At 36.9% G+C, this 13,591-nt stretch overlaps 1 protein-coding gene across 1 annotated transcript; it reads right to left on the minus strand.

Moving 5' to 3' along the window:
- Positions 1 to 432: 432 nt before the first annotated feature.
- Positions 433 to 3,089, minus strand: LOC139777443 (uncharacterized). Its single transcript, XM_071714861.1, has one exon. The coding sequence runs from the start codon at positions 1,830 to 1,832 to the stop codon at positions 924 to 926; it is 909 nt and encodes a 302-aa protein (XP_071570962.1). The 5' UTR covers positions 1,833 to 3,089; the 3' UTR covers positions 433 to 923.
- Between the last annotated feature and the right edge of the window lie 10,502 nt (positions 3,090 to 13,591).

Below are 13,591 nucleotides of genomic sequence, written 5' to 3' on the forward strand. Positions count from 1 at the left end.
AACATCTCCCACGCGTGTCATTCGACGATTACTTGACGACATTTGTCATCTTTACATAACGCGACAAACGCTGTTCATTTTTGCGGGGGGGTGGGGCACGCTCATATATCAATTTTTAATTTTATCCTTCAGCATATACAATGAGATACGTGCAGGCGAATTGCGCGTTTAAACGTGCTTTTTCGATTTTTCCGCTGGACAAGTGTTTCCGATACGGCACCATCGTATATCGCGATTTCTCTGACTTCTCACGGTCACTCGCTAGTTTCTCCTCGTAGAACCTCTTTTCGCAAGGTCAAAGGACAGTGGTGTCTTACTTAATGATCCTATTCGTTTCACTTATATCTGTCCTGGATTCGAAATATCCTTAGGCAGCGAAAACTTATCTTCGACTGATACCATAATTATCGCTTCGATAAATTGCTGAGTTCATAAAATAAATAAGGTTTATTATAGCATAGAACGCGCATAGCAAGACACATTTAGAGAACTAAATTTATGCTAAATACGGATAATTTATATCTGACTTAGAAAAATGAAATGCTGACGTAAAAATATTAATTATATTGAATCGAGATTTAATTCTGCCTAATAAAAAGATAGTGATACATTGTTTTATATTAAAACTACGATTACACAGTCATAGCCTTATTTCATCCTGCTCAAGTTCATTCTGAACTGAATAAATTGCAATGCACCAACAAAAACATGAGAAGATCTTCACACTACATCTATCATCATCGTCCTTAATAAAGACGCGAAACTAATTGTACAGAGATTTATTCTAATAACAGTCGCGCAGCCTTCTGCCTCAGCTTTCTCAGCATGTTCCTAAGCCCTTCGGTGTCCCGCTGTTAATGCACAACTTTTTCCACGGGATCTAATACCAGCAAATTCACCGCGACGGCGCTCATCAAGCACAGTCACGGCCACGTGGTGGTTTCCCCGCAGGAAGTCTCGTCCTCCAAGGTCAGGGGACAGAACTCTTCCGCGGTAACCCTATCCAAGCCGCCGATATCCGCCTTGGGCTTGAATGGCAATTCCGATACGAGAACCCCTTCCTTACGGACCCTCTGATCCTTCTCCTCTTCTTCGAACTCTGAGAAATCGTCGTCTCCGTCGTCCCTGGTCCTCGCGGCGGCGAAATCAGCATCGGTCAGAACGAGCGTGTTCACTCTTCGATTCCTCGGCATTTTCCGCGATATCTCCTTCAAGACCTCTTTCGAAGCACGCAATAATGTCTTCTTGTCGAGACGACGTCGCGGTTTCTCGGCACGACGCGTGGACGCGGGGTGCGGAAGTACGCTCCCCTCGATCGTAGCCTCTTCGCGGTCAGCGTCCTGATTGATGGCACCCGGTCGCTGTTCTTTATCGCGCGTGTCGCTGCCGCTCGGAGGAGATTTCCTACTTTCCTGCGCCGATCGGGCCGCGTTCGCCGGGAATGTATTTTTCTCGGTGGTACCGGCGCCGACGGCGACCGCGATTTCGCTGGTGCCACCTGCCACCGCTTCCTCCGGCTTCTTCCCGCTCGAAACGATCGCGCGCGGACAGGCGTCTGCGATGTCGGCCGGGCATGCCGCGTTGGAACCGTAGGTCTCCGCGATGCCGTGGCTCAAACTCGGCTCGGCTGGCAACGCGCTCGGAGCCGGCCCCTTATCGACAGCCCCGGCGCTCTCGACGTCGGCCTTGATCCGCGGATGCTTGCGATACTCTTCCTGCAAGTAAGCGCGAAACTCGTCTTGGAAGTAACCGTCGATTATCTTCCAGACGATGGCGCTATACCAGCCCAATATGCTGACCAGAAACACCCCGCGAATAACGAACGTCAACATGACAAGGCCTTGCGGTTAATTATTGCGATGCGATATTACAACATTCCATGTAGAATATTGCAGTATAAATGTGTGTATCCTAAATATACTATTACTTATATAAGTTTGACGGTTAATATGATCAAGCCGATATGATAGAAGCCGATACATTGATAGAAGACTGATATCTCTGTTTGAGACGTACGCTTTTGGGAGTAGTGCTTATAAATATTTTGAGTTTTCAGGGCACAAGTAAGTCAAAGTTGAGAATATAAACAAAACTATCAGTCTTCTATTATTATTGATGAGAGACATATGCTAAGAGTAAAATTGATATAAAATTTCAAGATCTTATACATTCTGATTTGAAGTTTTCATAATTCACTTGGCTCATAAGCATTTTGATATTTATTTATTTGAAAATTATTCAATTATGTCAAAGTACTTCTCATTAAATTATATTTGCACTTGGTAATCTTTTTTTTATAAATTATGCATTTTTAATTTCTTGTTACCAAATATTGATATTATAAAAGCCTTTTATAAATTTTTTGTCAAGATAATTATAAGTGCTACTGTAAATTATCATTAAAACTGTTTTAATCTAACTGAGAATTAAAACAGTCCGATTTAATAACTGACTTATTTGTCGGTTCTGCTAAAAGTTATACGACTCATGGATCTATGAAAGTTTACTCCTTCAAAATAAAGAACTTCTGGCAAGAAAAATATAGGGAAGAGTTTTTTTATCTTATACAAATATCACGATCTGCACATCTGACTTTCAAACGCTGCGCGAAAAAAAAGTTCTGTCACAGTTCTGTTTACCCATTTTGTGGCATTTGTAAGAATATTAAATCTTGTGAAAGTCGACGATTGTTTCTCGTTTATCTTCCTAGATCTATCTAGATTTAAGTACCTATTTATCTCTCACTGATTTTAAAACGCACTTACGATCGAACAATTGAATATTTTTTATATAACTTATATAATTAATAAACAACAGTTAGCGTATAATAACAATCAATAACAATTTCTGTAAAGTTAATACCTATCTATTCTTTATTATCAGTGCCCATTTGTTTTGGTATTAACACCTAATTTAAGATATTACTCGAGATTAATCAATGATATGAGAGATAAAGATAAAACTGATGTTAACAGGTATGTTTAACAATTCTACAATTGAGAATAATATTGCCATGCTTATTTAAAACAGATTAAATGACAACGTTATTTTTTCTATTCCTCGATTGATATCATTTAATCTTGTTTCACTCTTCTTCTCCCACGAAATAGTCTTTGATGATGTAGAAGGATTCTTTCATGTTCGGCCAAGCCATAGTCACGAAGACCAAAATCGAATTCGCGATCACGAAGAGTCGCATCATTTCGACACCGGTGCTGGATCGAAGCCAATTTCCGAAGCCTTGATTCTCGTCATCGCTCAGATTTCCCGAATCTGAGTTCTCCGTTGCTTTGCCTCCATTCTGACAACCTCCATTTTTACTATCTTTATTCTCGTTGTTTCCACGTTTCTTCATATTGATCATATAGCAATCATCTGCAAGTATTGATTTCAATGCTAGATATCATAGAAATACATCTTCCGTATGCTCTACGCATTTAATTGTTATGAAAATGTATAATTTGTATAATAGACACCAGGACTTTTTACATTATGTTTTCAAAGATAAATGAATAAAATCAAGAAAAGAAATCACGTTCATAAAAGTTCACGAGCTCTATGTGAAATGTAACGAATAATATTTTGAGTACTCTTATAAAAAAATCGAAGGAATGTCAAGGATTGTCACTAGATAACGTTAACATTATACGTTTAGAATTTTAATCCAGTCTAGTCCAAATCAAGGGAATTGATTACCGTGCTTCGTTCTTCTACTGTTTACCAGATCACGTAATTCCGATTATCAACTAATAATTCAAAGAAAATTGTCTCGCTACGTGACGATTTACGATAATCGGTGAATCTCCTGGGAGGAGATGAAATTAAAAGCGTCCACGTATTATCCCGAGATATACGCGTGCGTGAGCACAGTTACACGTGACATTCCTGCGCGTACAAGAAACGTGCATACTTAAGAGTGGGTGTGATGACCGCGATCAACGCATCGAGTCTACGTACGCCCTTCAACCGTCGCATACGAAATTCAAATTACAGAAAAATATTCACGATTCATCACATACTCTCTCAACATAAACTATTATAACAATTTTTTTTTAAATTACTATTCACTATAATAATTATTAATTATGTTATTTGAAAGTGCAAAGAACATAATGAGAATTTGGTGTTAAAACAAAATAAAAATTTGTGGATCACAAGTTCTATTTTTTCCTAGATATTTTTAGAATGAAAAATTTTCATATGTAAAACTAATAAAAATTTTTTTCCCTAAATGCCAATCTTTCAATTCTTACATAAAATAATGAATAATATGTAGTTAAACTATATGTTGTATGCGTTTATATCAAAACTGTGAGTAAAGGACACTTACAAGGTGGATCCAAAAAACTATGAAAATGTATAACTCGCGTAATATTTGCTCGCATCAATTCGTATACGCAACTCGAAGCTAATTTACTCGATGGCATCAAACAGCTTTAATAACTTCTCTTTTTCACCTCGTGATCTGTGAAGCTACGAATATGGATCTTGGCAGATCAAAGTTTACGGTATTATACCAAGTAAATTGCAAGGGGGAATAGTGGAATCGTTATCGACAAAGAACAGCCTTCGCCAGAGCAGATCGTTCTCTCTACAATGCTCAATTCCCCTCTCCCTTCCTCTCTCTCTCCCTCTCTCTCTCTCTTTCTCTCTTTCTCTCGCTCCCTCCCCCTATCTCGAGACTGTCGCCCGGTCTTTCCAGTGACTGGCTAGTTATCAAAATTTCGACTCTATTGTTCACACTTCAACGATGAATAATAGGGATACGATGGGATCACGAGGGAGAATTGATAGAAACAGGTCGGCAGAAGATTTCAAATTATGTAGTTACAAAGGTTCAACGATTGATCGTAATTGAATTTGATAGAGAATATTCCGCGTCGCTCTTACGATTGGTAAAAGGTGTGTCGATGGCAACAAAACAAATCGATAAATGACTGATTTGTTTCACAAACGTGCCGACACGCTTCGTCATGGGAAATAAAAGGCTGATAAAAATATATTCACTGTGAATAATGAAATAATACGAAATCCTCGAAATCATTGACAACTATCTGCTAGAGATAGCATCAAAGCTACAACACATACATATTATTAAGTATACGTAATAATATCTATACGTGAAGGCCAAAGATGGCAGAAGAGTATTGAGAACATAGCAAGTGAAAATCGATCTAGGTCCATCAGACGTCGACCGTTGACGCTAGTTGCATAATTGCTCGTCCTATAATTAAATGGATTCAGTATATGTTACGTCACGAACGGAAAGTTGGTCACTACGAGGTAACAGTACAGCGTACTGTCCTCGATGCTCCACTTCGGAAGTCGCCCGTCGAGCGCTTAGTTAGAAAAGTTGCCTCGGTCGTTATTCCTATTCGAACGCACCCTACGCGCACCCGGCCGGCTTTGTCCGTTATCGAAAACGATGCGCGCGTAAATGAGAACTAGTAGTTGATAACACGTCATCGGTATCGACAAGGATGAAATAAAACTCCCTCGGTTCCCAGGTTCTAAATTCGCATTCGGAACCAGTTACCGGAGAAACAATCGTACGCAATAAAGTGTGTATGGAACGCGCGACTCCGCGCAACGAAACGTGCAGATTCGCGCCACAGAGCTTGCGGTCAGCGAACGAGGAAATTACAACGACGACGCAGTTATCGGCAAAGGACAGCCCTCGGGGCTGTGCGCGATCATTTCTATGGAAAGTGATATGTCCGGCGAGTCCTCATTCTCGGCGCATCCCTTCACCGTAAGTCGAACCGTTCTATTGTGCGCGGAAGTTGAATCTCTCCTCCCATTGCTCTCTCGCGTACCACAAACCGTAGTTGGTAAATTTAAACTATCAGCGTTGGATATGATAGCTGAACACCGTTATTACATGTTGTCTCACTGATATTGCCAAATATTTGACTAGTTACAAAGAGATGAGTTTAGGAACGAGATCATGAATATTTGTCTTGTCGACTTAAAAGTAAAATCCGATCTGCTATTAGAATTTAACCCAATACGGTATAACGGAAAATATAATAACAAAAATTATAATTTATTTCTGGACAGAATAAATCATATTTTGAAAAATAATAAAATATATTTCTTTTCGTCCCACTTGTGTCTTCGATTGTGATGTATCGACAAACTCACCATGGTACACGGTCAATCTTTCTCAACGACCATAAAACGTACGTTCGAATTCAAAGTAGCCTTACGTCTTTTACGGCTTTTTACGAAGCGTGAAATCCCGCGGCGACGTGACGCACGCAACAACTGCCACCAACGGTTTGCCGCTTTTCGCGTTTACTTTGCCGCGAGACGTGCCGATATAAGGCTTCTAGGCTTGGTAAGCTCATTAAAAGATTTCACGGCAGTGCCGAGGGTTCTCGAAGGCTCGCACGGCGCGTGACAGCGTTCCTAAGTATCTAGTAAATTCAATACTGTGCAACCCCTTTACAACCCCTTTGTGTTATATTCTTATGTGCAATATCGCGCAATGTCAAAGTGAACTAACTTTGATGCACATTACATTTCGTTACGTATACGTGGCGACTATTAAAAAATAATTACGCATTAAATATGATTCAGTTGCAGTATTACATTCGATATTCAGTTAAATATTATGATTTTATGCTAAAAAAAAACGAAATTAAATAAGAGTCTAATAAATTCCCTATCTATCTCATTTAAGTGTGACAATCTAAATGTACATATTTTGAGCAAATATTGCGATGAGGAAGAGTTGCAACAAGATGAGATATTTACAGTTAAATTTGCAAATGTAGAACTGCAACAAAACTGCATAAATAATATAAGTTCAATATCTTTTTAACTCATTCGATTATTGATTTCTTCTAGGTATATGAACTCTATAATCGAATTTATCATGTCCCAATTTTTCTATGCCCTTCCCGTCATCGTTTATTCATATAATAGCACAATCCCGACTTGAACGATTATGTTACGATCAAATACACAACCCGGTAATTACTATCCATGGCTTAATAAATCACCGATACATGAGGTGAAATCCGACGTTGTCATCTTCCAATCGATTAGATCACATGCAACATTTCCCATGTGGTGCTCTATGAAGAAGCTCGATTAATCACACGAGCTGTCTAAAATTTTGAATAGAAAAGATACGTGGTCCCTACTTACACTACTCAGAGAACATATATATAAATAGCGCGATGTCGACTACAATGCGAATAAATAAATATTCGCATTACCAGATATTGGTGTAAATGTAATTTCCTGTCGAAGATGTATCGAAAAAAGATTTATCTGAAGATGTATCGCGGAAACGAACACCTACGTTTATGCAAAAATAAAGGAGGTATAAGACACGTGCGCATCGAGTGAAAGGATTTATTGCGACATTGTAAAGAAAGCAGACTATTTCTTTATCTAAATATTTCAATTTCAATCGTGGCGAGAATTATTATGCAAATCTACACAAGTATAGGAAGTATTGTATAAATACTGTATTAAAATAAGTACAAATTATTACAGTTATCAATTCATAAGATTATTATTATCAGTAGAGATCGTTTCCTTGAAACAAAGTTAAAAATAGAACGGATTCGAAATTCTGCGGCCGAAATAAGAACTCCCACTGTTTCCTACTTCCATCGAAGCCTCCGGAGACTAGCTTATTCCTGACGGAGAGATTGACTCGTAACGCGGTTATCCGGTACTTTGTTTCGCTGATAATGCCAAAGGCAACATAGATGCAGTTTCCACCTACAGCAGCGGACGATCCGGCACGCTCGATACAATTTTCTCCGAAAATATTATTTGCGCCGTCATGGAATATCATGCTATATAAAGTTTCAAAACGATCTCTATCAAGCCTAATTATTAAAAAAAAATTAAGAATCTTACATCAGGCGCTTTTACTATCAAAGGCAAATTGTGAAATGTATACACATCTTTAAATAAATTTAAATTATCGTAAAAAAGAATTTCGTAATTGTGAGTATTGTAATTCTCCCTATAAATGCTATAAACATTCTAATATAATCTTTCTTATTTTTTAAACACTTTATTTTAAAAACACTTAATAAACTGTAACTTGTAACGCTGTTTGTTTGTTAATTTAATATGCACAGAATTATTATGACACTGCAGATTATTTCGTTAATCCTATTTTCTTCTTATATACTGTTTTCTACATAACACATTTATGTTTAAAAAAAATGCATTATGCAGTCTTTCTAAATAAAATTAAGTGTTATTCTGCTACTGCGGAGCCTCATATTCCCCCAGGGGTTCCTGACACAGGTAAAAACGCGCTGTCGCCGTTCGCAGTGCCAATTTCTCGGATTACTCGTAAATACGTAGCGCGACGGAAAAAAGAAACGCGCTGAACTCGACGAAAAAGAACTTTGTCAAAGTAAGTGCAGCGTGACTATTGGTATTACGTTTCTCTCTGGAAAGACTCGACCGGATTCCAAGAGGTGTTGAACCATTTTTGCGTCCCCTCAGGCTGCTGCGACGCGCGCTCTCTCTCTCCCGCCGCTTATGGCGAGGAAAACTTCCGATCGGAATGAGAAACTCCCTAACGGTCGTGCATCAGTCGTTTTGCTGAGGAATTTCCAGATCGCTCTCCTCGTAAGTAACATGTCTTGCACCGTCTGGATGGTGCGGGATCTCTCGGGAATGCTATACCGCGAACGCTACATTCGACGCGCGTGTAACTAGACCGGCCTGTACTCAGAATAAGTGGCTTGGTTTAAATGCACCTCACCATTTCTATAGATAAGCCTAATGACTGGGATTTCTGGAGCTTCTGAATATTGAACGTATCAATATAATGATTAATGACGCTTCGGATGATTAATAACACAGGCACACAAAAAAAAAGTGTCTTGGCCGAGACACTACACTAGTGTATTCCCATGTACTTTTTCCCGCTGAATCCGAATCCGAAGTCAGAATTGTCAGATTGGCTAAAATTTATGAGATAACCACAAAAAAATGCTCAAAAACACGAATTAAAGAGAAAAAAATTGTTTTTTTGTGGTTATCTCATAAATTTTAGCCAATCTGACAATTCTGACTTCGGATTCGGATTCAGCGGGAAAAAGTACATGGGAATACACTAGTGTAGTGTCTCGGCCAAGACACTTTTTTTTTTGTGTGCCTGTGTAATTGATACAATCCGTTGTCACTGAGAATAGATTTCGTTATTACCGGAATTATTAATATTTAATTAATTACATTTAATTATTAACTTAACTTATATTTAATTATTAACTGTTATTGGTATGCTAATTTATGGTCAATGTGTCACACTTAGAAACAAATCGATAAAGTAATGACCTTATAGAAATATTTTAACTAGATGAATTTTTTAAAAAATGTTACTATCTTCTATATCGACGATTCTATTTCAGCTAACAGCATTAATAATTGTATCACATTAACTATGTCATCTCCTCTTTTTTAACGCTGTCATGCGCGAAAAATATTTTTGACTTCCCGCAATCAGTGACAAAATTATACCGGCTGCATGCAAGAGCAATTATCCTCGTGAATTATAATACGCAGAGCTATTAGATCACTTTTAGCTACGCAAAATTACGGCTGTTTGACCGGGCGTTGTGAGCAAACTGCTCTTCCGCGCACAAATACAAATGGATAGGGCAGGCCGCTAAAGTCCATGCAAAGTTAGTCGTCCGGCGCGATATGCAAACCCTTTCGCAAACTCTCCAGAAATGTCCAGCAATTTCGTTGGGAATTCTCGTAGCTGAGTTTAATTATTTACACGTCGAATTTATCGCACGGCGCACTTGGATTTTTAACGTCTATATAGAAAAGCATTTGACACGAATTATGCAATTCCGTCTCTATGTCAATTTGAATAAATAATTTGCAAATAATTTGTAATTTGTTTCTCAGATGACCTTTTCATCTGAGCACCTCTTCATGACTCATTTACTACATTGCACGGATTTCTTAGCGATCCTTACGCTATCTTATCTTATTCTGATGGATTCTTGTAACAAAATTCATAATTCAAGCTTACTATGTTAATGATAAGCTTATTATGTTACCAAGTAAATCTCAATTTGATACGACTACGGATTAAATCAAGAATAATAAGGAAGAAATGGAGGGATGTTTAAGACAAAATCGAAGGTCAAGCAGTAGTATGGAGAAGTCTACGGTTTATAGCAGTTTTCATTATAGCCTTAAAAGCGTTGCTTCCCTTCTTATTCACTCAGGGCATCGCGCCGGTAGCTTCGTTAGAATTCTTCGTAATTACGTTTCGTCATTGACGCAAACTTTATCGCTGCTTTAACGAAAGCCTTGTGCCTTGTGCTAATGTAAGTGTTTAAGCAGTCGTGAGCTTTTCATCTTGAACGATATTAAAGAGAATAGAATGATAAAACTTGGTAAATAATATGTAATTATTAAATATAAAACAAACGATCAACTGCAGTATATTTAATACAATCAGATACGGTAAATATATGTCATATACCTATTTAGTAGCATTAATAATAATTATCACACATAATCTGTTTTTTTTTCTAGATGCACAGCGGGTAAATAACATAAATAATATACCAATATATTATTAAAATTTTCAGTAGATATACTTATTACATTACAAATTAGATTTGATTAATATTTATAAATTATTAATTAATACTAAATTAATAGATATCTATAAAATCTATAAATTACTTCTATTAATCAAATGAAAAATTCATGAATTCGTGTAAATACGTCTTATGAAATATAAAGAATTTAATTAATACAGATTATTTTGTTAAATTGTTACGGGAATAAAACCATTTTAAGCTTTCCAGTCAGCAACTCTCGACGTGGCGATATGTTCACCATTTATTTCGTAAAGTCATGCTTTATCTTCATCTGCCGACACAATTAGTCGGCTCGCAGATGTTTGCGCGAATACTGAAACTTGATCCTCAACAAAGAATTAAAATTATGTTTAGATAGATGATTTGAGCAGGAAGATACACCGTGAATTTTTACATGAAAACATGACAATAAAGATACATACAGATCATGAAATTAATTTGGATTGTGCGCGCCATTGATTCCTGTATCACTGTTTTATAAGTATGAAGTAAAACTATTTTTTAGAAAACCTATCATACAATTGTCGCGAACTCTTTCACCTTTCATATCATTTCAAAAATTTCACATCTAAATAAATCGCTTTGTAGGAAAATCGAAATTTTTTATTCTTTGAAAGAAAAAACTTTCAGATGTAATTATCAAATGCAAATTATTCCTGAATTATTCTTGGTTGCAAAAAGAAGCGAGTAACGGTTCGTTGGCGACGAGATACCTGTTTTTCATGCTAGAGAGACAAGTAAGAAAGCGACTCGAGAGGAAAACCGTGATGACGCATTAATGAACTGATTCGACAGAATGTTGATGAATAGCATTTTGATATGAAGTATTACAAAGTTTTTAATTTATTTGCTCACAAACTCCTCATTAAAACAAAAATAAATTTTACGATATCGCCTCTCTCACTTTTAAAATTTATACGCGCATCTAATATATGCTCGTATGCATATTAAGAAATGAACGAAAACGTCACAGAAAGAAAGAATATCTTTTTAAAATGTCCTCGAAACGAATAAATATTTCTTCTCGTGCTGTATTTATCTGTTTCTAATATTTTTTGGTGGTAGTAATATTTGTTATTCATCGAATAATCTCATTGTACCAGGATTACCATAGTCTGTGAGCATAGAAAAATATTTATATCATGACGTGGCGATACAAAAATGACATTCGCGAAATTTACATTCGCGATGCTCATATGTCTCGTGTACGGGTAGTGGGTAGCTACGTGAGTTGCGTAAAGAAATATCCAAATACTCGTTACGCAAAATTATTAATCGCATTTTGTTCTTTCATGAAGTGTACATACCCCAGGAAAATTGCGCGGTATTAATCCTTTCAGGTATAAAGATATATGTGTTCCCATTAAAGTCTAACGCGCGTGCGTGTATTTCAAAAATCTATGAATGCTTTGCTTAAGAACTTATACGGTTTATATAATTTTGTGAGCATATATTAATAATTTGTATTCCTCGTTTTATTATATTCAAGGCTGTTAAAAACAGACATAAATAAACATTATAATTACGTAGAAAATAAAACTGCAATGGTTTTTAATTTCTGTTATAATTATTTCCTGTATATTTTTTTTTATAAATTATTATTTTCATTTTAAATTAATTCCATAATATCTATAGTAAATAAAAAGATAATGATCATTAAAATTATCGTTATTGACTATTATAGTTTACGTAAAAACTGTTAATCAATATAAGGTACACTTATCTGCACTGCGACTCTTTTATCGCTCGTATGGACTGTGAATAAGAGAAATAAGAGAACAACTCCATCCATAGGGCTATTAGGGGTTGCAAGCTGTCCATTTCGTTCGCACGACCAACGAATTTTTATAGATGAAACTCCGATAGATTATCTAGAATACTATTGGTATTTATGTACTACATTGATATTTTAGTAAAATGCAAGTTTCATGACGCAAGTTTATGTGCGCTAGCGTTATCCACGGAGAAGTAACGGAGCTTCAAATATTCTTGTTCATGAATTTACCTTCATATAATCGTAAAGAAAGGAGTAATCATATTTTAAAAAACGGAGATATTTGCAGCTTCAGAAAAAATAAAAGTATTGTATATTATGCAATCAGCTACAAATATAACAATACAATCTAACTGGCATTTCTTTAAATTATATATTCCATGTAAAATATAACTGTTGTTTACAATCCATTCGATTGAATAGTAGTGTACAAAGTAATACTCAATCGTGGCACATAAATTATTCCTATCTGTTGAAAACAAATTGTGTAAGATCCTCCGCCGGCGATTCAAAATTCAGCGCAAACTGTTAATCAATCAAGCAGTCCAGACGGTTAGCTAGAATATTCTGTTTGCAGGCAGAACCGATACCCCGCCAATACGTCACGGTCCGCTTAAAGCACACGTTCAATTATTCATGAAATTGTCGGCGAACGTCACGCCTCATACGTCCCGAGATCATGTTCCATTCGGAGATCACATATGAGTCCGACCGATGCCCGAGAACTGTCAAGATTGACTTCAGTGAGAGACTTCGCGAGCGAAATACTTCACTATTCAAACGGCTTGAATTGTCAATTTTTGCACACACACAAAAAGAATCTATTAAATATAATTTCTTTCGGTGAACGAATTCTTTCGCACTGGAAGAGCTCAGTCACACGTGAGAAATATATATACGCTAAAGTTTGAAAAACGACATAAATAATGTTAGTCGATTATAACCGATGTTTAATATTTAATCGATATCTTATCGGGAACTTCCTTAAACCAACTGTGCACTTCTTCGAAGAAGCGTGTAAAAAATAACTCGACGGAGGAAAATTATTCGACCGCGGGCATCTTTCTCGCACATTCCCCTCCGCTTATCTCGCGTTGGTTGCAAGCTCGTAGTTATTTCACGCGCGCGCGAACGCGACTAATTAGAAACGCATTATTACCATCTCCGCCCTACGGGAGAGTAATTAATTAAGCGGTCTCGACAAGAA

The sequence above is a fragment of the Temnothorax nylanderi genome, unplaced genomic scaffold (assembly GCF_030848795.1).
Source record: "Temnothorax nylanderi isolate EJ_2023f unplaced genomic scaffold, tnyl_v1.0 TNYL_tig0148_pilon, whole genome shotgun sequence".
Taxonomy (NCBI): domain Eukaryota; kingdom Metazoa; phylum Arthropoda; class Insecta; order Hymenoptera; family Formicidae; genus Temnothorax; species Temnothorax nylanderi.

Excerpts from the sequence above, each read along its gene's own strand:
- LOC139777443 (XM_071714861.1), bottom strand. The coding sequence starts at position 1,832 with ATGTTGACGTTCGTTATTCGCGGGGTGTTTCTGGTCAGCATATTGGGC.